This window comes from Phallusia mammillata, chromosome 2 (genome assembly GCF_965637545.1).
Source record: "Phallusia mammillata chromosome 2, kaPhaMamm4.hap1.1, whole genome shotgun sequence".
NCBI lineage: Eukaryota > Metazoa > Chordata > Ascidiacea > Phlebobranchia > Ascidiidae > Phallusia > Phallusia mammillata.
Window position 1 is genome coordinate 13,868,410 of NC_137253.1, and position 20,551 is coordinate 13,888,960.

The 20,551-nt window shown below is 36.3% G+C and overlaps 4 protein-coding genes and 1 long non-coding RNA gene across 7 annotated transcripts; 3 read left to right on the forward strand and 2 right to left on the reverse strand.

Annotated features, from left to right (window-relative positions):
* Window positions 1-587: 587 nt before the first annotated feature.
* LOC145213887 (uncharacterized) lies at window positions 588-2,334 on the reverse strand. The gene is made up of 2 exons (XR_013856908.1): window positions 1,724-2,334; window positions 588-1,482 (listed from the first exon to the last, which is right to left on the reverse strand). It is a non-coding gene; the product is annotated as an uncharacterized LOC145213887 (long non-coding RNA).
* Window positions 2,335-2,343: 9 nt separating this feature from the next.
* LOC145213886 (zinc finger SWIM domain-containing protein 7-like) lies at window positions 2,344-3,816 on the forward strand. Its single transcript, XM_080082297.1, has 5 exons — window positions 2,344-2,573; window positions 2,755-2,776; window positions 2,949-3,051; window positions 3,145-3,263; window positions 3,730-3,816. The coding sequence occupies exons 1-5, from the start codon at window positions 2,498-2,500 to the stop codon at window positions 3,743-3,745; spliced, it is 336 nt and encodes a 111-aa protein (XP_079938423.1). The 5' UTR covers window positions 2,344-2,497; the 3' UTR covers window positions 3,746-3,816.
* LOC145213881 (sorting nexin-19-like) lies at window positions 3,782-12,530 on the forward strand. Of its 3 annotated transcripts, XR_013856907.1 has the most exons (12): window positions 3,782-3,847; window positions 4,174-4,375; window positions 4,932-5,073; window positions 5,639-5,845; window positions 6,990-7,826; window positions 8,054-8,270; window positions 8,849-9,028; window positions 9,230-9,339; window positions 10,022-10,563; window positions 10,772-10,923; window positions 11,550-12,008; window positions 12,046-12,530. XR_013856907.1 is itself a non-coding variant. In XM_080082288.1 (11 exons), exons 2-11 carry the CDS (start codon window positions 4,186-4,188, stop codon window positions 11,847-11,849), a joined length of 2,877 nt encoding a protein of 958 aa, XP_079938414.1. In that variant the 5' UTR covers window positions 3,782-3,847; window positions 4,174-4,185; the 3' UTR covers window positions 11,850-12,530. The 3 variants fall into 3 exon arrangements, 2 of the variants coding, with proteins under 2 accessions (XP_079938414.1, XP_079938415.1); XM_080082288.1 differs by having other exon boundaries at window positions 11,550-12,530; XM_080082289.1 differs by having other exon boundaries at window positions 10,022-10,542; window positions 11,550-12,530.
* On the reverse strand, window positions 12,173-15,843 carry LOC145213884 (DNA polymerase epsilon subunit 2-like). The gene is made up of 14 exons (XM_080082294.1): window positions 15,649-15,843; window positions 15,455-15,555; window positions 14,942-15,014; window positions 14,795-14,872; window positions 14,399-14,532; window positions 14,107-14,222; window positions 13,987-14,043; window positions 13,798-13,919; window positions 13,526-13,661; window positions 13,273-13,454; window positions 13,044-13,181; window positions 12,879-12,981; window positions 12,591-12,770; window positions 12,173-12,443 (listed from the first exon to the last, which is right to left on the reverse strand). The coding sequence occupies exons 1-14, from the start codon at window positions 15,720-15,722 to the stop codon at window positions 12,360-12,362; spliced, it is 1,578 nt and encodes a 525-aa protein (XP_079938420.1). The 5' UTR covers window positions 15,723-15,843; the 3' UTR covers window positions 12,173-12,359.
* Window positions 15,844-15,908: 65 nt separating this feature from the next.
* LOC145213885 (N-acetylgalactosamine kinase-like) lies at window positions 15,909-20,545 on the forward strand. Its single transcript, XM_080082296.1, has 10 exons — window positions 15,909-16,182; window positions 16,272-16,347; window positions 16,494-16,630; window positions 16,738-16,856; window positions 16,971-17,089; window positions 17,164-17,262; window positions 17,406-17,558; window positions 18,129-18,339; window positions 19,209-19,413; window positions 19,905-20,545. Exons 1-10 carry the CDS (start codon window positions 16,121-16,123, stop codon window positions 20,101-20,103), a joined length of 1,380 nt encoding a protein of 459 aa, XP_079938422.1. The 5' UTR covers window positions 15,909-16,120; the 3' UTR covers window positions 20,104-20,545.
* Window positions 20,546-20,551: the final 6 nt, after the last annotated feature.

Consider the following 20,551-nt stretch of genomic DNA (forward strand, 5'->3'; position numbering starts at 1 on the left):
TAAGATAAATGAAAACGGTTTTCAAAGGTCAGCTCTAAACTACATCTAGTAAACGCATAAAAAATATCTTTAGAATCTAACCACCACATGATAAATGAGAGGCGTACATCATAAGCGAACGAAGGGCATGACCGCTTTAAAATGATTTTTCGCGCTGACGACCTTTGTAGCATATACAGGCTCCAGAACACAAACGACATAAAGTATTGAAAACGTTTTTCACAGGTTAACTTTAAACTAGACCTACGTCGAGTGAACGCATGCAAAATATCAATCAATCATTATCATTACCCTAAAATCAATAGGCGCTCATCATCACTATACTTTGAGATTGTATTCTACGCGCTACAAGAAATTTACATGCTATAGGCCTACATGAAATCGACAGCACTAGCGGTCATGCCCTTCGTTCGCTTATGATGTACGCCTCTCATTTATCATGTGGTGGTTAGATTCTAAAGATATTTTTTATGCGTTTACTAGATGTAGTTTAGAGCTGACCTGTGAAAACCGTTTTTGTTTACATCAAGGCCTTTGTGATTTTAAACCAGTTAATACTAGTACTTAAAATGATGAAATAACAAATGCACAGTTAAGGGCAACATTTTATTAATGAAAAAATGAACCCAATTTCCACACAATAACATACTCATATTGGGTGCCACAGTTATATGAAAGAAGAAATAAATGTGAAGAGGATAAATAATTAGAAGATTGATTTATCAAGCAAAAACCTGCATTTACAATGAGTACACTAAAAAGGGGTCATCAAGTGAACAGACTGAGAAACAAAAAAGGTGAAACAACATTCAGCTGAAAATGCAATGTGTTGCGAGTTACTGAAATAAAATTAAACCAGCTACCATGTGAAAGATGAGGTTGTATCAAACAAGCTATCATAGAGATTACTGGTTGAAAATGAAGGTTTTTCATTCCTGTCTGATGAATCACTTTTACTGAAAGAGTCTACATCAAAGTGAAAATGTATAAATATTTACCCAAGAGATGCTTTTTTAACGACGCCATGATTATGTCATGTAGGTAAGACAGCGTTAATACCAACAAATGTTTAAACACATCTAACCAACACAACAAGTTTGCCTTAATTTGGGTACGAGATTAAAATAACACCAGCAAATCATTGAACACATCTAACATAACAAGTTTGCTTTAAATTGGGCACAAGAATTGTTAAATAAACCTGCCTTCGGGTAGTACAGCGGCAAAAAACACACATATTTCGATTCATGTAAAACTGAAGTGTGTGGTGAATATCTTAAAATAAAATGTTCCCATGCAAGCGAGGCAAGAAGCATTTTGTATGCATCAATGATTTAGCTGACACTTCAGTCAGCTCATTTCACCCACACCATTCTTCCACAATCAATTACTTTCTTCCATGTTGTCCAAGGCAATCTTGAATTACCTTTGGAATGATTCTGCTGCTATTTTCTGCTTCTATTCAGTTTTCCAGATGTTGAACTGCAACAAAAAATAAAAGAAAAAGTGTAGGCAACATTTAATTTGACAAGTAGGAGTTTACACAAAAATGCTTGAGTTAGGCCAGTAGAAATGAAAGCCAATGTTTTACAAAACCAGGATCACACTAGAGATGAGCTACCATATTTTTAAACATGCCTAACAAATAACAAATTACCATCTGCTAAAATAATAGAAACAGTTGAGAATGACAAGCATATCATGACAATTGATAACCACTTACCATGTATCATTGCTTTTCAAATCCAATGTCCCAAGTCCTTCATTTGATAGTGTGCTAGGCCTTAGTTTGCTTCATGAAGCACTAGAAATGCTTCCCCCACCCTGAACTGTCACTTTTCATTACTCCATTTGTTATCAAAACATGGATGCCTATTAGATACAACAACCTTGGCCCATTTTGTATTTTACAGTTTACAATCGAGGAGAATCTGGTACTGCTGCTATTTCACTGCTTAAAATGCGTTTGCTTTTGTCATAACAGTTCACATGTAACTGCCAATTTCATGTAAAACTCATTTCACCTGCGATTATTTCCACAGAAAATATAATATTTTTCAATAAAAAATAAATTTAATGCTTCACTACCATTGCCGATAAAATCGGGCTGTGTTATAACACATGTTCTAAAATTATAACACCGCCCGATAAGAAACGGGGATTTTTTCATAACACAAGCGCTTCTAATCGAGCACTTGTTGACGAATCGGGTGTCACGATGTACCCTACACAATTCCTAAACATTTTTCGCTATCGAGTTTGCGAGCGCATGCGCAGTGATACTGACCGGCAGAATAACATCCGGTTGTTTCAAAAGATGGTCTTTTTTCTGAAATAATTTTTTTTTTACGGATTTAAGAGTAAAAATTTGGGTGCGTATTATACATGGGTACAGGCTTTTTTCCAGCATCGACATGCCATTTTTAGGGTGCGTATTATACACGGGGGCGCACTATACTTGGAAAATTACGGTATATATTGCAAAGAAAATGCTGTCATGAGTTCTGTGCTGGAGCAAGTGTCATCAGAATTATTCAAGGAAGTCAAGCATGAATACCTTCTGAATGGGCATTGTAAGTTTACATTTTGTTATTGGCACACATGGATTCAGAAACTAGATTGTATCGTGTGTGTGGAAGTGATTTTCCTCATTGAAATTTACTGTCAACTAAAACTGTGTGATCAACTAGATTATGTTTGTGGCAAAATGGTGTGTATTCTTTGATTTAATATGAAGTAATTTTTGTTTTGCAGTATCAGACAGCATTTTGTCAGCGTGAGTATTGGTTGCATGAAAGTGTAAAAATGTTACTCATATATATACCATGTGTCTTAAATATTTGCAACGAATTTGGGTTCTACTTCAAAGGATGTTATTTGTTTCTCAAAATATGTGCGCATTGCAAATGTTGTGTCACAGTGTTTATGTTTGCATAAAAAATGTTTAGGTTAAACTGTGTGTTTGGACAACCACTTCTCTCTGCGTTAGACTTAGTTGACAAAAGAGCAGTGGCAAGATTGTATTCACAAAGTGGAAGAGAAGTTTTTCAGGTACATTTTCTACACAAAGAGTTAATGGGAGTTTTGTATATTTCAAGGAAATGTTTTCCGTCACAAAATGCAGAAATATTGGCAATTCTTTAGGTTTGTGGTTCATCTGGAAGAACTTACGTTTGTCCTGACTCCTTGCAGTTTTGCCCCTGCATGTCTTTTTCCTTTGGTGTGATCAAACGTGGTGAACTGCTTTTGGTAAGAGAGAACATGTACGAAACATGCATTGCAATGTAAATCTTTTTCTGTTTTACAAGTTCTTTAAATTTACCAATGAAATGGAATAAACTTATATTTGTAAATGAACCAGTTTGGGTCAAAACATAAATTTAAAATGCAGAAACATGTGACAAGTGCTGGTTTTTACCAAATCTATGCATAGTGTGTTGGTCAGAACTACCCTTGTTATATGTGCGTTGTGTCAATTAAGGGTTTAGGGTGGCAAAATATAAAAAAATGTGCAAGTTTACATGCAAATCATCTGAACACCAGTCAGCCTGTAAGGGAGTGAACTGAATCATCGGACTATATTGGATTCGGTGTATAGTGAAACACTTCCTGTAATTTGGACTTTGTCACCGCATGTTACATATTTCATGAATGGATGAGATGTTCCAAAAGCAGTTGACATGCAATGTTCAATGTACAGTCTGTTATGATTGTTGTTGTTACTTGCAGTGTAAGCATTTGCTAGCTATCCATCTGTGCAAGGCAATGGGAGTTTGCACTGAAGTTGAGAAAACTGATGTAGAGATTTCAACCATTCTGTACCAGCAAGAGTATTAATTTATGAAAGGTGACATTTAATTTTCATGTGGATTGTTTCATACAAATAATCACGTTAAACTGTGATTTATAGGTATTTTTTGCAATCATGTCATTTAAAATTTGTAAATTACGCTGTTCAATGTCAGGACAGTTACAATATTTAAATTTAAATGCTTACATTACAACATTCTACCTTCTTTACTCTGTGAATTAACTGAAACTTTAAAAAAAACTGATAAAACGGATAGCATTTTAAAATCTGTAGGTCACACTTATAGAATAAGTAAGTCATAAACTGTTTGAAGGTTTGTGATCAGTTAAGCATTAAATTACCTTGCATTCATTTTCAAACAGATATCTGTTGCCATGGAAACTTCAGCTGTTTTTTTTTTTCTCTGTCTCTCTCTGTTGGTTGCAGTGCAGATGACAACATGGCCATTTCTACTCAATCTCTGCCTGTCTTCCTTTATCACTGTATTTATGTTGTATTTTGCCTTGCTGACAGTAACGTTGCTGCCGTTGGAAAGTTTGTTACTGCAACTTTATGAGAAAACTGGTAAGCATTTTTGCAAACGATAACCAAAGAAAATCATAAGCCTAATTAGTAACGATGTAGTACATACCTAGTTAGCAAAAATCAAGGCAGGTGAGCATTTAAACAAAAAAAATTTAAATTATTAGGGATGGGTCAAAATTGCTCTGTTTTGTTCTGTTTGGTTGAACACCGAGCATCTCATGTTAATGCTTGGTGCTCGGCCAAGTACGCTTGGTGTGCGTCTCAAACATTCTTAATTCCACCCTAGTTTTGTAACTTTTTAAGGTCCCTTACATCACCAATTAGGTGTTAAGCTGTACAGGTCCCAGAAGTGCACATTTTTCTACCATCTGCTCGGCCGAGCACCAAGCATAAAAGGCAGTGGGATGGGTACAGAGTGCTCAGGTTCTGACTCTCTCGGCTCATCCCTAATTTTTATTCATGTAAAATACTATTCACAAAGTGCCATTAGTGATGTTACTTTGTCAGTTTATTATGGCTCCAAATATCTGTTTTTAGACACCCAGTTTGTTTGGGTTTTCCAATGACTTTTATAATAAGCTTTTTATATTTTCAGCCACTAAGAGTAACAAAGCTGATAGCAAAGAACTGGAAAGCAGCAAAGTTGAAACTGGTGCCGAAAATGCCTTTGATGATGAAATCACAAGGAAACTTCGTGAGATTATTGGACACATAATAAGGGACTTTATACTGGACTGGTGTGTATTTACAAATATATACTTGTTCAGTGCTAATCAAAATCTAAACTGTCATAGTGCTTGCATATTGTAACATCTCAACATTTGATAAAATGATCAGTACACAGTTATGTAACTTCTCCGCAATTTAATGTACTCAAGTACACCAAAATTACTCCTAGTGACACGCCCATTGAAGGTGTGATACCAGGTTAATCCAGTCTCATAGTATTACCATATGGCAAGGCACAGGGTAGAAAAATCTATTTGATTGCTTCGGTATAACGTCTTCAATGGACCTGGCGCAGTATGATTTATGTATGAGTATGCTGTCACCAATGGATGCTTCAAGGCTGATCCCATAATGAATGTATTCATCTTAGCTGCACCAAAATGTTGCATATTCTGTTAGTGTAAACTTGTCATTGGGCAACATTTTTTTTCTGCCATTTAAAGGTAGCACTCACCAGTCTCCAGTTTTGTCCAATACTTAGCCACTAAATGACTAGTATTTTTTAAACCCTTACCATTTTTTGTCATCAAACAAGTGACATTCTACTAAAAAAAACATTTCGGTTTTGTGCAGGTACAATACAGTCAGTGATGATGTACATTTTGTACAGCAAGCATTCGAAATATTTGAGCACATTTTTATGGATGTTCGAGTGCGAGTGTCTAAAGTAGAATCACAAAGATTGGCCAGAATTCTTCTTTGCCACTTATCCAGACATTACCGCTGTTATCGAAGAGCCATGTTGATTGCAGAAGCACAAAGTGGAAAAGACAGTGACAGGTTGGAAAATTACTTTTTACTCTATTGTATTGTAAAAGTGTAAACACTTGACTGCAAGGTAAAAAGGCCCTATATGGGCCACCTGCTGATTTTAAGATTGTTGGAGTAAATACAATGCTTATACTAGAGCAAAGTCTTATTCTTTTACATTACGATTTGGTTAGTCACAACATACATGTGAATGTATCTCACGGAAGCAAAGCAACCTAAATGCTTGACGGGTTGTATGAGCAGCCTTAGGCGCCGAACACGGGTATGCCGGGTATGCCAGGCATACCCGGACGAAAACCTCGGGTATGCCGCATACTCGAGAATTGGACCAACGTTAGTCATGCGTTCATGGAAATTATTGTGATACGATTCAATACGTAACATACACAATTGATTTCAATCGCGGTTATTGTTTCACAACCCAAGAATTGTTTGCTGTGATTACAATTGTAACGTCTTCGGGAAGCATTGGAATTTAAATATTAAAGGATGGTAAAAAGCACAACAAAGGTATTGGCGCTCGCTTACGGGAGTAGGGGAAACGCCGCTGCCCCGAGTTATACGTCAACAACCACGTGATAAAAAAGTTTAGCGTTTATGAACTAAATTGTGAGAATGCAGTCCAATCTTTGTTCTAACTGGCTCTACCGCAAGGACAGCGACTGTCTAGTTATAACCGAAAAAACAATAACGCTTACTGTTACGTCACAAACGTATAGGTTGGTACTTAAAATTAACGTGTTAGCTCGTCGAAAGTTTCTGGCAGTTTAGTAATTTGCGACGTAAGGTGACGTCCCAACTAAATCTTTTTATCTGTATTGTCCGCCTCCCCGTTATTTCGGCAAGTGGGTCCATTTTTTTGCAATGTGTAACGCGGTGTTGCCACGCACAAACATGCGTTGAATTGCAACAGAAGCAGAAGGGCCTACCGGTGGAATTACGTTGCGTAAACATATAAACTGCAAGCTTTAACGTAGTCTCACCATGTTAGCGACAGGGAATGAATTTGGTATTTCATGACGTCATTTTGTGACGTCACATAATATGGCATACCCGGGAAAAATTTATAGTCGGCGCCTATGTGAGCAGCATATAAATAACAGCCTTGCCACTCCTGGTTGACTTGATATTCACATTCCCATTATTAATCCAGGCACCAACAACTCATGGTTGTGACATACGAAAAACTAAACGGCCATCTTGCGATGTCTAACCTCCCAGACACAGAAGCAGACCACCTTCGTTCAATGGTAGCAGTATTGCTCAAAGCATTATTGCCCAAAGACTACTCACTTTCTGGAACTTCTCTGTACTTGGTGCGAGAGCTTATCTCAAGAAATGTCCTCTTTCCATTCATTGACATGTTAAGCAGACCCACATGGATTTGTGAGGCTGTTGTAAAAATTCTTGAGGATGAGAAGACACAGGCTGAGGAGGACAATAAAAATGATGAAAGCAGTTCATGTTCATCTTCGAACAGCTCAAACCAGACTGAAATTGAAGCTGAAGATGAAAACACTTCAACTATAGCGAACTCTGCACCTCAAGATCCAATTATGATGGATTTTAGAACTGCCGTTTATAAACCAGAGGAAGAGATCACTGAAAAAAGTTTAACAGCACGTTACTCCACATCTGCTGACAATGAGTTAATTGATCTTGGCCTGTCTTTACTTCCAGACAGTCAGGTCTCAGAAGGCAGTGAAGACTTATTTACCATTACATCAGATACAGACCAAGAAGCTGATCTCAATATAAACAATGGGGTTGACTTAACTGTTGGCAGTGCAACTAGCTCAGTAAACTCCCAGTCACTTATTAATGATGCTGAGTTGTCACATTTTGCTGACTCAATTGATGTTTCTCTTTCATCATCGCAAAACTCAAATTTGAGTGTCAACTCCAGACATTTAAGGGAGCAAAACACAATTACTAGAGGCGGGTTTGCCAGTCCTAAAATGATGGAAAAGTCTGCAGGAAGCAGAAACAGGTTGGTAACCAATACTTTAATGATTGGTCTCAACTAACAGTTTAATGTTATGTGCTAGTGAAACTTAACATAATAAAAATAAGAAAAAATTGAAGGCATTTTGTTGTTAAACAGTGTATATTATGCAAAAAAGAATCGTTGTTTTTTTGCTACAAAAAATCACAGTTTGTTTTTTCCTTTGGACTTCATATTCCTCAATACATTTAACACACCTATTGCAATTGCAGTGTACAAGAACAAAGGATATTTCAACACCTACGAATACCAGAAACACTTACAACTGATGAAGCTTTTGATGGTGGCAGCAAATATACACTGTATAAAATAACCTACACTGCCCCAGAACCACAGGTTCAACCTAAAAAAAGATTTAAATCGCCGTTTACAAAAACTGTGGAAAACCCTCCAGCAGATTCAAGTTCTATGAAACTAAAAGATTTTCAGGTGATTTGATTGCTATTAAAAGTGACTTGACATTTGTGGTAGTTACCAAGATGGCCAAGTAATTTGCGCAACCACCTTGTGTTTATGAGGTTGTGGGTTCTAATTCTGTCTTAGCCACTTGTGTTTCCCTGAAAAAGAACTTGGGTGGTATTGCTCACACCCTATGGAACCTAAAGGGTCAAACTAAATAAAAGTTATCAAATCCCGAAGTCAAAATAATAAAATAAAAAATAGTTCACTTAACAAACAATAAACAAACATGTTTACATTCAAATTCTATTTGTAGTAATGTAAAATGGTGGAGACATCTTTCCTTGCACTTGTTTTAATATCCATTAAATGCAAGGGGTTGAGTTGAGTTTATTTCTCTTAGTGAAACACAACACACCGACACTAGGTAGTCCACCTTAAATTTTGTTATTTGTGGTAAACTATTTTCGCTCAATGAGAAAATTTTTATTTCGGTTAAAATCATTTTTGTTCAAAAGTCATGAAACTAACCTAGTTACCAATTTTAGACAAATTAACCAATTTTATTGTGTTTAAAATTTGAGTTTTTGCTGTTTGTTTTTGTTAAGGTTTGTCGTCGATTCAGGGAGTTTTTGACCCTTCAAGACAGGATAAATGAGAACAACATGATTCGAAAGTTGATCCAAAGTGTGCGTGGGCCATCAAGGATGTTTCCCATGCCCATTGGGAACATGGACAAAGAATATATTGAGAAACGACGACTGTTTTTACAAGCTTATCTTCGAGAAGTAAGTTGCTGCTTAGATTTTGTTTTAAATTGCATTCCAGCTTATCTTATGGCTGTGTTAAATTCTGACATAGTAATATATTTGCACTTCTGAAGGATGATTTTAATCAAAGTCTGCATGCAACCGGTCTTGTTAACATGATAACTACTTGCCATCACTTCTAATAAGAATCTCACAACTTTTTATTTTTTGTGTGTGCAGCTGTGTTCATATAGTTTGGTCAGTCAGTGTGCAGAGATGAAAGAGTTTCTTGCTTATAACTCTGACCCTCGTCTTGCGTATGTTCGTCGACCCTCGGACATAATACCAAGGTACAGGCTCTGTAATAATTCAATGGTACAACATACTCCAAATACGCTTACGATCGACTTTAATTTTTTATAACGTCCCATTAGATAAACATACACATATAACTAGGTTCAGTCCTGAAGCGGTTATCCAAAAAGGCTCTTGGAAAAAAGAGTCGGAAAGGCTTCAAACGTGGGTTCAAATCCCACCCCAGAGTGGATTTTTCCACTTTATGTCTCGGCATATTGGGATGCTTAGTGACCGGCTGATGCGGTATAACGCTTTTAATAGGCGTGGCATACTATGATTTACATATGAGGGTGCCATAATCGCTGGTCTTCACAAACGCTTCAGTTTTTGAGTGTAAGTTTGTCTTAACTGATCGGTGGTCCAACTGGCGATCATATACTATGAGGCTGACATGTGCAGCATACCAGGCAGGCAACGGTGCATGTGATCGCTTTTGGACAGACTCACAACTGTGTCTGTGTAGCGCAGTTGGAAGAGCATGAGTCCCAGAGAGGCCTGTGTCGTTGGTTCAAATCCCACCACAGGCTGGATTTTTCTGGAATATGCCTTGTCATGCGACTGGCTGATTCGGCATAACACCTTCAATAGTATTGGTAGACTCTGAACATAAATGGAAGCTCTACATACATTACAAAAAACTTCCATAAAGACCCGTCATAAATATTTTTTAATTAGGTTCGACAAAATGATCAAGAACGCAGTTCAAGAATTCCTTGGTTCAGCGAGCCTAAAAATCACCGACCATTTCGCTTCGGATGATGACGATGATTTCTATGTTCCTACTCCACAAAAGGTGCCGATCAAACCATCACAGTCTCTTCCACAGTTTCCAAACAAGCTAGAGGAAGCTCCAGATGGACAAAGTGAACTGCCTCGATCTACAACACAATGTGTGCTTTCACATTCACAACAGAAGTTCGGAGCAGTGACCAAGTTCAAAAACATGGTTTTGGGGCGGCCAAATACGCCCGCCATATTCCAGGAGTTTTCCCGGGACTTTAGCGCCTTCTCAGGGCCAAGAAATGCAAACCAAGTCACGTTTGGGCGCAGTTGGCGGACACCTGAAAATCTGTTGACCAATAGGAACAGGTTTCAGTTTTCCACGTCTAACCGACGCACGCAGGGTGATGGATGTGACGTAATGGATACCGAACGTGATGGAGACGCACGGTATCTGGGTGAATACCTAATTTCAGGTGCGATTGACCTAATTTCAGGTGCCACTGTGTTACACTCTTTAATACAAACAATGTATCAGACCAAGAATAACCTTTCAATACTTTTGAGAAAAAATGCAATCTATTCTTCAGTCTATTTTTTTCAAAATAAATCTGTTGTTGCTGGATTAAGAAAGCTTATTTAACAAGCCTGAGTAACTAAAAAAACGGTTTTGAACAACAAAGAATTGCAAACTTTGTTTCTTAGGTCAGATTTTTCGCCTGACGCGTGCTATATGGAAAATCGGACTTGGTGTCAATTCGCTTTCATTCCTTTCCACTGCCCGATTTGTGACTGAGTTCATTAATAGAGAACTTCACAGTCTGACTGTAAAGGACAAGTGGATGCTATATTTAACTGTGAGTAGAATTTTGAATTGCAATGTGCAAAATCCTGATCATGAAATGTTTAATACTATTTAACACAAATCATGGTATGCCATGATCCAAGCATTCCCATATAGCAAGGCACAAACTAGAAAAAATTATCATGCGGTGGGATTCGAACCCGTGACTGAAGTCTTCTTGAGGCTGGCATTCTACCAACTGAGCTACACAGACTTGGTGGTGAACCCACAGAGAGTCGCCAGCTTCGTGGTAGGGGATCACTAGTTCCACCATTGATCAGCTAAGGTAATTCCCGGAAGACTCCTGTTGTGGGTCAAATCCTACCACAGGCTAGATTTTTCTAGTCTGTACCTTGCCGTGTGCCCGGCTGATTTAGCATGACGTCTTTAATAGACTTGGTACTTTGTATTATGGATGAGTATGCCATGATCGCTGGTCTGCATGGACGCTTCAAGGCTGCATCACAGTATAAATGTGTTCTTCTTAGCTGACTATTTAACAAAACATAATTTGTCATTGTTCTTTCAAGGTAAGTTGAAAAACGGAGTTTTAGAAGCAGAATTAAACCCTGATTCTTCAGTTTGGTGATGATTAAAAGTTGCTCATTTAACGGACTAACAAACTTGTTTCGCATATAGACTTTGCAAGAAACACTGTGGCCTAAAGGGGAATGGAAGAGCAATGACACAAAAGATGAGGAAACATACGAGCATGTCTTTGAAGAGGCTGCAAAAAGTTTGGAAGCTACTTTACCTGATGTTATTCCTTTGCTGATAGGTCAATCCCGGTATAGCAAAGGTGTGAAAGAACTGCTGGAATCCTTTCAGAACCAAACCATCAACAGACACTTAGTTTATCATCTACTTGACACTACTGTCAAACTCTTATTTCCTGACTTACAATCCATTTTGGCCTGTCGCAGTAACATATCAATGTAAAACTAAAGTTGCAACTGTAAGGTGTGTCAAACTTGCTGTTTTATTTTGGTTGTTTGTTATTTATTTTTGTAATGTGGTGTCTGATGTTGATGCTTATTTTTAGAAACAAGCCAAGTGTGGATGATAATTAAAAAATAGTTTTAAATAAATCAGGTATCGGTAACTCTTACATTCCGAGCTAAGTGATCTGTATCAGGTAACACATGTAAAGAGTTTGATATACATTAAGAAATTTATACCCAATATTCAATCGATAGCATGCTGAAAGTGGTGCTGTTCAAGACATGCACCTATTCTGGCTTTGCACTAATTGATAACGCTGGTGCAGTTGCTTTTTATTTATTGTCTAATGCTAGTAATACATTGCCACAATGCATGAAAATACTGCGCCAGTGCTTACATTATCAATGTGAGCAGTAAAGGCATTTTGCACAAGTCTCTCAATCTTGCTTCGTCATCTTGCTTTACAACCAGGTGTAATGTATTTATGGTGTATTTATTTGATGACTGTCATTCCTCCACTTTGCAGTCATCCACTGTCTTGTTGGATGGGTAGTAAACTCCAAAAGAGAAATCTCCACAAGCAAATGATCCCTATAAAATGTGTTTAATATATTTGTTTATTTTATTGCCATTCTTAGGTGTCAACTTTTGGAATAAATAAGTATGGCTGTGATAAGATCATGAAAATTAGCAAAATTTAGGTTGCCTTTGAAAATGAGTTTGTCACTGTGTTCTTACCGGATTAATGCACAGGCAGTCAACCTGGTTTGCTTGATATGGCTCAGCCAGTTGATCAGCAAACACAACAAGGTCAGGAACAGGATAAAGTCTTAGAGCATGGTCATGAGACCAGTAAACAGGACTAACAGCCAGTGGAAGTGGTGACAAGTTGCCTTGAGCAAGGATGCTTTTTACAAACTAAAAATATTGAGGAGACTTTGTACACAAAAGAAATGCCAAATGCAACTTATAGCCATCACGGTAATGACATCAGTTCTTTGCAATTTCATGTTAAATGCATTTTACCTGGGTGGGAATGTCGGAGGTTGGACATTTTAAGGAGTTTCGGCACATTTTCTTGACAATATCTTCCCTGAATATCACTATCTCTTGTGTGCAATATTGGATTCTTTATTGGAGGAGAAAAATATGTTTGTTAATTTGAAATTGGACAGTATAACTTAAGATTACCTGCAGGGGTTGGATGTAAAAATGGCATTGGGAACTTTTCTAACAAAATCTTCAGTGACAATTGAAGGTAGAGCTGGCCTGGGTAAGATTTTACCAAATCCAACATCACTTGAGGATGGAACAAATACAAATTTGGTCCTGAAGCCCAGACAACATAGTTTTGAAATGTATACACACAAAAATGAATTAAACAAAAGTAGACAGGATAATGTTGCAGCAATTATCTTACTGTCTATGAATATGAGGAAATCTAAGAATCATTCTTGCAAGGTTATTAAGTCCTGCTTTAACGTCGCTTGAATGGGACAGTCCATATGGTTTAGAGCAAAATGTGCCACACAGTACAATGCAAGTAGGTGGATTTTCCTGGTAGCCAATAAACAATGTCTCTAGCTTATGTAGCACCTTTTCCTACACAAAAACATACATGTTATAATGAGGAATACTTTGGGGTTTGGGTGTATGATGGAAAGTGTAGAAACCTGGTCCAACCAAACATCTGAGAGAAACATAAACGCTGCATCTTCATTTTTCTGCTCCAACTCCTGTAACTTGGTTGAAGCTTTAGCACATAAGGCAGAAGGGCCTCCAAAGAAGTTTGTGTTTCCATAGTATGCCCTGTTAAAATTAACCCAAAATAACAAAACCAAGAAGAACATTTCCATTATGTAAGTTTGTTCCAACGACTATATGTTGTTTGAACCATCACAATTTTCTTTACCAATGTCAATCTAAGTAATGTAGTGTTTTGTACCGGGTAGTTTTTGCAGCTTCAAGTGGAGGAAACCCAAATGCAGTTACATGAAAAACTTCATCTTCATACCAACCCTCGGCAAGTACAAAGCTATTTTCTGTGAACAATCCGGTGTGAAATTTCTAAAAAGTACACACAATAAAATGCTTCTGGCATTACACTAATTTAATCTGTTTAACGAATTCTTACTGCCTCGGTCAAATCAAGTTCAACTGCTCCAGTCAAATCTTCAAGAAAATACTTTCTCTGTAAAAAAAAGTTTGTTTACAATTTGAGCATTACAGACTAAGACATTTAATGCCACTAAACCTCTTTAAGTTGTGTTATCATTCCCAAGACAATAATCTCTTTGAGCTTGGCAGTACACCCGAGGAGATACTCTACATTTCGCAGTTGAAATTTTTTGGCATTTACTTCATCAAGACCTGTTATAATAAAACAAAAAGAAGAACAAACACTGTTTTAAAACAGTAAACAAAACACAACCTTTATGTTGCCTGTGGATTTGAAAAATGCAGACAATTTGGGCTCAGTAGGTTACAAATAAAGGTCAAAGGGAGTTTTTGCTTCCAGCTTATGTAACTTGCAAATGTATACTAACCAGGTATTGGAGGGGTAAAGAGTTTGTGCCTCGATGTGCGTTGGTACAGAACTTTGTATCTTTCCCGAAACAACTCTGCTTTATCATTTGCTGAACTAAGTAACGTTGGAGGAGGAAGCCCCAATTCTTCAGCCCTGGCAAGTTAACATGTGATTATTAACATGGTAGACTATTACTGTGATCTGCCCAGAAGTATTCATGGTGTCCAGTGATTACCATATACTTTTATATAAACCATAGTAAAAAAGGCATATTGATGTCACTGTTCCAAATAATAGTCCCATTGAAACCTATTTTTAGTAGGATGCATAAGAGATTGAGTTAATTCGGAATTACACAGGCCTAAGGTAATACGATTTATCTGCATGAACTTTAAAATGACAAATAACAGCATACTTAATGAATTTCTTTCTTTCGGAGTTGTAAATAAATCGAGGGACACTGAAGGCATCAATCACAGACAGGACTTGGTCACTTTAAAACATCGTAAAAATTAATGCATTATTTTAATAGTGGGTTACAATTTTCATAAATGATTGTTACCTTTCATCATCACCAGTATCACATTCCTTAACTGCTTCTTCTACAATATCCGCATCAATAATATTGCTAGTTACTGAAAACCAGAAAAAACATTGTTGTTCAGGTAATGATCTAAAGCAGGTCCCTTAAGCAGTGAAATCAAGCAATAAAATACAAATACGCATCAGTAATTGGCTGCAATTATATTTTCATGGTTAGGTATATTATATTGCAGCTACCAAAGATGGTGTTTCTCTGTGCAACTGCATTTCTAAACTTGTATCGCATGTTTATTATTTAATTTAGTTTCTAGGATCATTTTATCTTGACTACTTTTGAAGCTAATGCTTGAGAAAAAAGAACAAGTTGTTGCAACTATATTAGAATGCAAATGCTTGTCAAAAGCACCAGTTTACTTTAACAGCAGTTAAATAAATAAATAAATAATAAACTATAGGGCACAATTTGAATTGCTCATTTGACGGGCCCGACAGTTTCCTTTTCCTATCTCTGATTGATTTGACAGAATCTTACATGTTTGTTTTTGTATGGCTTCTAAAATTCGATCAATCCAATCTTCCCTCTCCACTTCATTTACTGGTCCCAAAATTTCAGTAAGATAACCGCTGGCATCACTGTACAAAACAAACTTGTTATGCTATAATGTCAACACAAAATATGCATGTCATTATAGGAAAATATCCCAACTAAAGCAACATTTCACTCACCTTCTTAACGTAAAACCATGCATTTTAAATGCGGAGATGATAGTTGATTTAACACGTTGATCTGAAGCTGCCATGTTTCTCGATGTTGTTGATAATAATAGACGTAAAACTACAATTCACAAAACAATCGTTGAGCTTGGGGGATTTTCCAAATTTTCCCGCGAGATCTTCACGCTTGAGCAGGTCGATAAAAATACAAACTTTACGAATTTTTAGCCACGTCGTCACTGTTATAATGTTTGCAAAAGAGATTTTTAAGGTTTTGTTTGTCAGAGTAATTTGGATTATGGCTAATAACCTAATATTTAAAAAAAACTGTTCTTCGTTTGGGTACATCGTATTTGCGCATACATATACGATTGTCGATTTGCAGATGTTGGTCACGAGCTTGCACTTTGCAACTGCGGTGTTGCGTGCATTTCCAGAGCTTTGAAGTTTATACAGTGTTGGAAACTGATCTTGATGCTATAGAATGGCTGTTGTTGCTTCCAATTTGTCTTCACTCAAAGAGGATAACGCTGAGAAGTATAAAAGGTTTGTTGATTGATTTTTTGGCATTTGTTTTAGTTGCAACTTTCAAAGTTTATTGGTTTAAAAATTGGTGAACGAGCAACTGTTTGCAGGTATAAAGAGCTTGCCAATAGTTTTGAAGCAAAATATGGAAAGGTCCCAAAATTCATCTGTTGCGCTCCTGGACGGGTATGGGTTATGCCTTTTTTAACATGTTACACAATTTTAAGAATATAGTTAAGACTTTAGAAAATAATCTTTAAACTGTGGTATGTTTTGTCATATTTTTTATCTAACATATGTTCCTGCATTGATATTAATAAAATCAAATTAAGGTTAACTTGATTGGTGAGCACATTGATTATTGTGGATATTCCGTTTTACCAATGGCTGTCAGTCAAGACATCAGTATGGCTGTGGCAACCACAAACGATGGGTCATTAAATTTTTCAAACTTGGAGGGAAGCTTCCAGTAAGTCTATTTGCATTGCTGGTAAAAACACAAAGTTTTGAGGATTCTAACCTGCAAAAACTGCATTCAATCTATTATTTAAACAAATGTTAAACTATGATTTTCAGAGACTACAACAGCAGCACAAAAACATTTGACATTGACAGCTCCAAATCAGAATGGTTCCATTACATACTTTGTGGATTTAAAGGAGTTTATGAATTTGCTTCTCTTGATATTGCCGCTGGTTAGTAGTTTTCAACAATAAAGAACCAAACCTATTCAAAAACACAACTGCTGTTGTGTGAAGTGTTCCTAAGATTCATTTTTTACATCGAAATCTCAACATTGTTTTGTCTAGGAATGCAAGTGATGGTTCATGGAACAGTCCCAAAAGCTGCTGGAATGTCAAGCTCAAGTGCATTAGTTTGTGCTGCAGGATTGGCAACAGCATTCTCCAACAACTGTCAAATTTCAAGGGTGAGTGTTTCACATAGTCTACATAAATACATACTTGTATATACATGTATAATGGTCAATCATTTTTTTTTCAGCATGAAATGGCAGACATCTGTGCCAAATGTGAAAGATATATCGGTACACAAGGAGGAGGGATGGATCAGTCAATTTCATTTCTAGCTGAAAAAGGAACTGTACGTTTACGACACCATTTTTGAAGATTTTTCTTTCAGTCTTACTGTATTTTGACATAACAGCTAGTACTGTACTGTGCAAATTTAAGCTGAAGGGTGTGTAGGATTCGCTTTGTTTAAAATGTGTCTTTGTGTGTGAGCAGGCGAAATTGATTTCATTCAATCCATTAAGAGCGGAAGATGTCATTCTTCCTGATGGTGCTGTTTTTGTGATTACCAACAGTTGTGTAAAGATGGAAAAGGCTGCAACTGCTCATTTCAACATTCGAGTTGCAGAATGCAAAATTGCTACCCAAGTATGATAATATTTAAATGCAATATTAAATTCCACTTTTTGGCATTGCCTTGTTTAGATAAGATGTGCGAAGACTGTGGCCTGTTTAACTATTTATTGTCGCCTGCATGAAAATTTGTTGTAGTGTACAACATAGTTAAAAGCGTTAAATGTTTTTTGTGTGTAAGTATTCCCTGAAGATAACGTTGCCATTACTGCAAACTTACTTAACAATTTAACAGAAAATTTCATGCAGAAATTTAAAATATTTTTTTAAAGCTTGTATGTAATTTTTTGCAATCATGCAGACACATTGTTTTATAGGTTTTCCAATCCTAGTTTAGATGTGGCATAAATTAGTTTCCATTTTCACATTGCAAAAAGATTGTAAAAGTGTGATCAATTAAAATAGCAAAAAAGAGAATGTTGGCCGTGATGAAAGCTAGCACAAAAAACATTGAGTTGGATTGAAGACCAAAATTTGGCTTTTTTGAAGACCAAAAGCATCTTATATTTGTTAACGGAACAAAAAAGCATTGTGAGGTGCCCCTGCCTAATTCAAATATTATTCGAAACATTCTTTTATTTACAGATTTTGGCAAAGCACAAATCAATTGATAGAACTGACAAAAAAAAGTTTATTGATGTGCAAAATGCTTTGAAAGCTTCATTCAGTGAAATGCTTTCTCTAGTTGAGGAAGTTTTTCATACTGAACCTTACACTCGAGAGGAGATTTGTAGGCTTCTAGAAATTACTGATGATGTTCTGAAAACTTCGCTACTGAGTCAAAACACTCAAGATGGTCAGTACCTAATTGTTTTTGGTCAGTACCTAAATGAATTCAAAACTTGTTTTGCGGGTTTAATACTTGGCTGGTCTTGCCACTCCACTGTGATATACAGTAATTCAGTGGCTGCATGCTTCTAATAATAGTAAACACATGCATTTACTGCTCTGGTAACAGTTTCATGTTTTATTACTTTTACATGAATTAAACTCATACAACAATAAACTGCAATTTGGAGAAATCCAAGTTAATTTGATCGTTAAATGGTCATTGTTGGCTCAGCTACAGCTACTGAGGATAGGTTACTGCAGGTCAACATACACACATTGCACAACACAGTTTAGAATGTTTCATTATACATATCTCCACAATTGTGACACTACTGCTTTTTTACAGTTAAACTTTTTATACATGTCATTATATAGTTGTTGTTTTTTTACCTTTTTCTGCAAAATGCAAACAAATCTGGGTCAAATTTATCTCAAAATTTTGTTAGTAATATGCATATATGTACACAGGTTTGGGGACCCATTAATTTATGCTTGTAGAAACAATTTTGTTGCGAAATATTACAAAAAAGTAGAGACATATGAATATCCTATCAGAGTATAGCAAATATTGTATGTCAGTGGTGGAATTCAATTTTTTTGTTAGCCGGTTCTATCACAAAAGTCATATTTTTCAGCCGGTTCTGTTACAAAAATTGTATTAACAGTTACCAGTAATGCTAACCGGTTCGCTGATCTCATAAAATTTCCTGAGACGGTTCTATAGAACCGGTGCAAACCGACTGAATCCCACCACTGTGTATAATCAACAATGACAATTCTGAATGTGTTGGGTTACTAGATCCTAAACTCAATTTAATTTTGTTTCATATACAGTACAAAGCTTCAAGCTGTATCAGCGATCCAAGCATGTATTCGGTGAAGCATATCGTGTTCATCAGTTCAAAGACGTTTGTAACAATAAAAGTGATTCGAACAAACTTAGCACTCTTGGTAATTTGATGACTGAAAGTCACATGAGCTGCAGTGAACTTTATGAATGCAGTTGTCCACAGCTTGACACCTTAACTCAACTTTGCAGGTGGGATGATAAGTTGTACTTAAAATGCATGTATATGAACTTAATCGCATTTTTGTGTTATCTTTGATTTTTTAAAACTCAATATGTGTACATTTAATTTGTTTTTGTTGAAATTAGTCCCACATTTTATACATTTTGTATGTCATGATAGAATCAAAATGTAACATAATGGTACACATGCATCATAATCAAATTTACTACATTTTAAATGGAATTGTAGACTCTGAAGGATATGATACATTTTCATTAGATTTATTTTGAAGTCCACCTTTTATATAAATGTACGACTCACATACCTATGATTCCTATTAATCCACCTTTTTAAGGTGATCATTCTGTTTTGATAGATTGTTCTTTTAGTTTAACACTGTTTTTGTATGAAAATATTAAACTCCCTACTCTGCAACCATAATTATAAGTTATAACATAAATACTATTGATATGGATTAAGCATTATAGAAGTTAAAACCTGTTTTGTTTCCAAACTTTAGAGATGCTGGGGCTTTGGGTTCCCGACTTACTGGGGCTGGCTGGGGTGGCTGTGCTGTCTCATTGGTCCCTGAAAAATCTGTACCTAACTTTTTAAATCAAGTCCAAGCTGGGTACTACAACAAAATGTCTGGTATCAACACGGAAAATGTGATGTTTGCAAGTCAGCCTGGTGGTGGTGCACAAGTATATATTATGTGAGAATATTTTCAACTTTTAAAGACACAAAATTTTTTCTATTTGATTTGATGATACACTGCACCAAATTAAGACAAGTTTGTGTAAACATACCAATAAGCTAGATCTGCATAAATCTTATACTGAATTAGTGTGATATCACTTGAAAATCATTCATTTAAAGAGATTGCAAGCAAACATTGTCATCAAAGAATTCACCATGATCAATCCTATTCATTAAATATTTATGCACACATACTACTTACAAAAATCATTTCAAAACATTTTGTGTCAGTACAAGATAGTCCACAGTAACCAAGTTTAACACTTTTCCAACAGTTGTATTACCCCATTTTTTAGACAATTTTATTGTTGTTCACTGTTGATCTGATTAAAGGTATTTTGATTACTATTTTTGTGCAATAAAAATTTTCAACCCCCATCCCAAAATGGTTGTTGAACTGCATGCTAC

Coding starts and splice junctions, on each gene's coding strand:
- LOC145213881 (XM_080082288.1), top strand. CDS start 4,186: ATGGAAACTTCAGCTGTTTTTTTTTTTCTCTGTCTCTCTCTGTTGGTT. Junction 5,074..5,638: donor AGGGACTTTATACTGGACTG/GTGTGTATTTAC, acceptor GGTTTTGTGCAG/GTACAATACAGTCAGTGATG. Junction 10,924..11,549: donor AGTGGATGCTATATTTAACT/GTGAGTAGAATT, acceptor TTTCGCATATAG/ACTTTGCAAGAAACACTGTG.
- LOC145213884 (XM_080082294.1), bottom strand. CDS start 15,722: ATGGCAGCTTCAGATCAACGTGTTAAATCAACTATCATCTCCGCATTT. Junction 14,223..14,398: donor CTTTACCCCTCCAATACCTG/GTTAGTATACAT, acceptor TTATTATAACAG/GTCTTGATGAAGTAAATGCC. Junction 13,182..13,272: donor TTTCCTCATATTCATAGACA/GTAAGATAATTG, acceptor TCTGGGCTTCAG/GACCAAATTTGTATTTGTTC.
- LOC145213886 (XM_080082297.1), top strand. CDS start 2,498: ATGAGTTCTGTGCTGGAGCAAGTGTCATCAGAATTATTCAAGGAAGTC. Junction 2,777..2,948: donor TCAGACAGCATTTTGTCAGC/GTGAGTATTGGT, acceptor AAAAATGTTTAG/GTTAAACTGTGTGTTTGGAC. Junction 3,052..3,144: donor GTGGAAGAGAAGTTTTTCAG/GTACATTTTCTA, acceptor GCAATTCTTTAG/GTTTGTGGTTCATCTGGAAG.
- LOC145213885 (XM_080082296.1), top strand. CDS start 16,121: ATGGCTGTTGTTGCTTCCAATTTGTCTTCACTCAAAGAGGATAACGCT. Junction 16,183..16,271: donor AACGCTGAGAAGTATAAAAG/GTTTGTTGATTG, acceptor AACTGTTTGCAG/GTATAAAGAGCTTGCCAATA. Junction 16,631..16,737: donor AACTTGGAGGGAAGCTTCCA/GTAAGTCTATTT, acceptor TATGATTTTCAG/AGACTACAACAGCAGCACAA.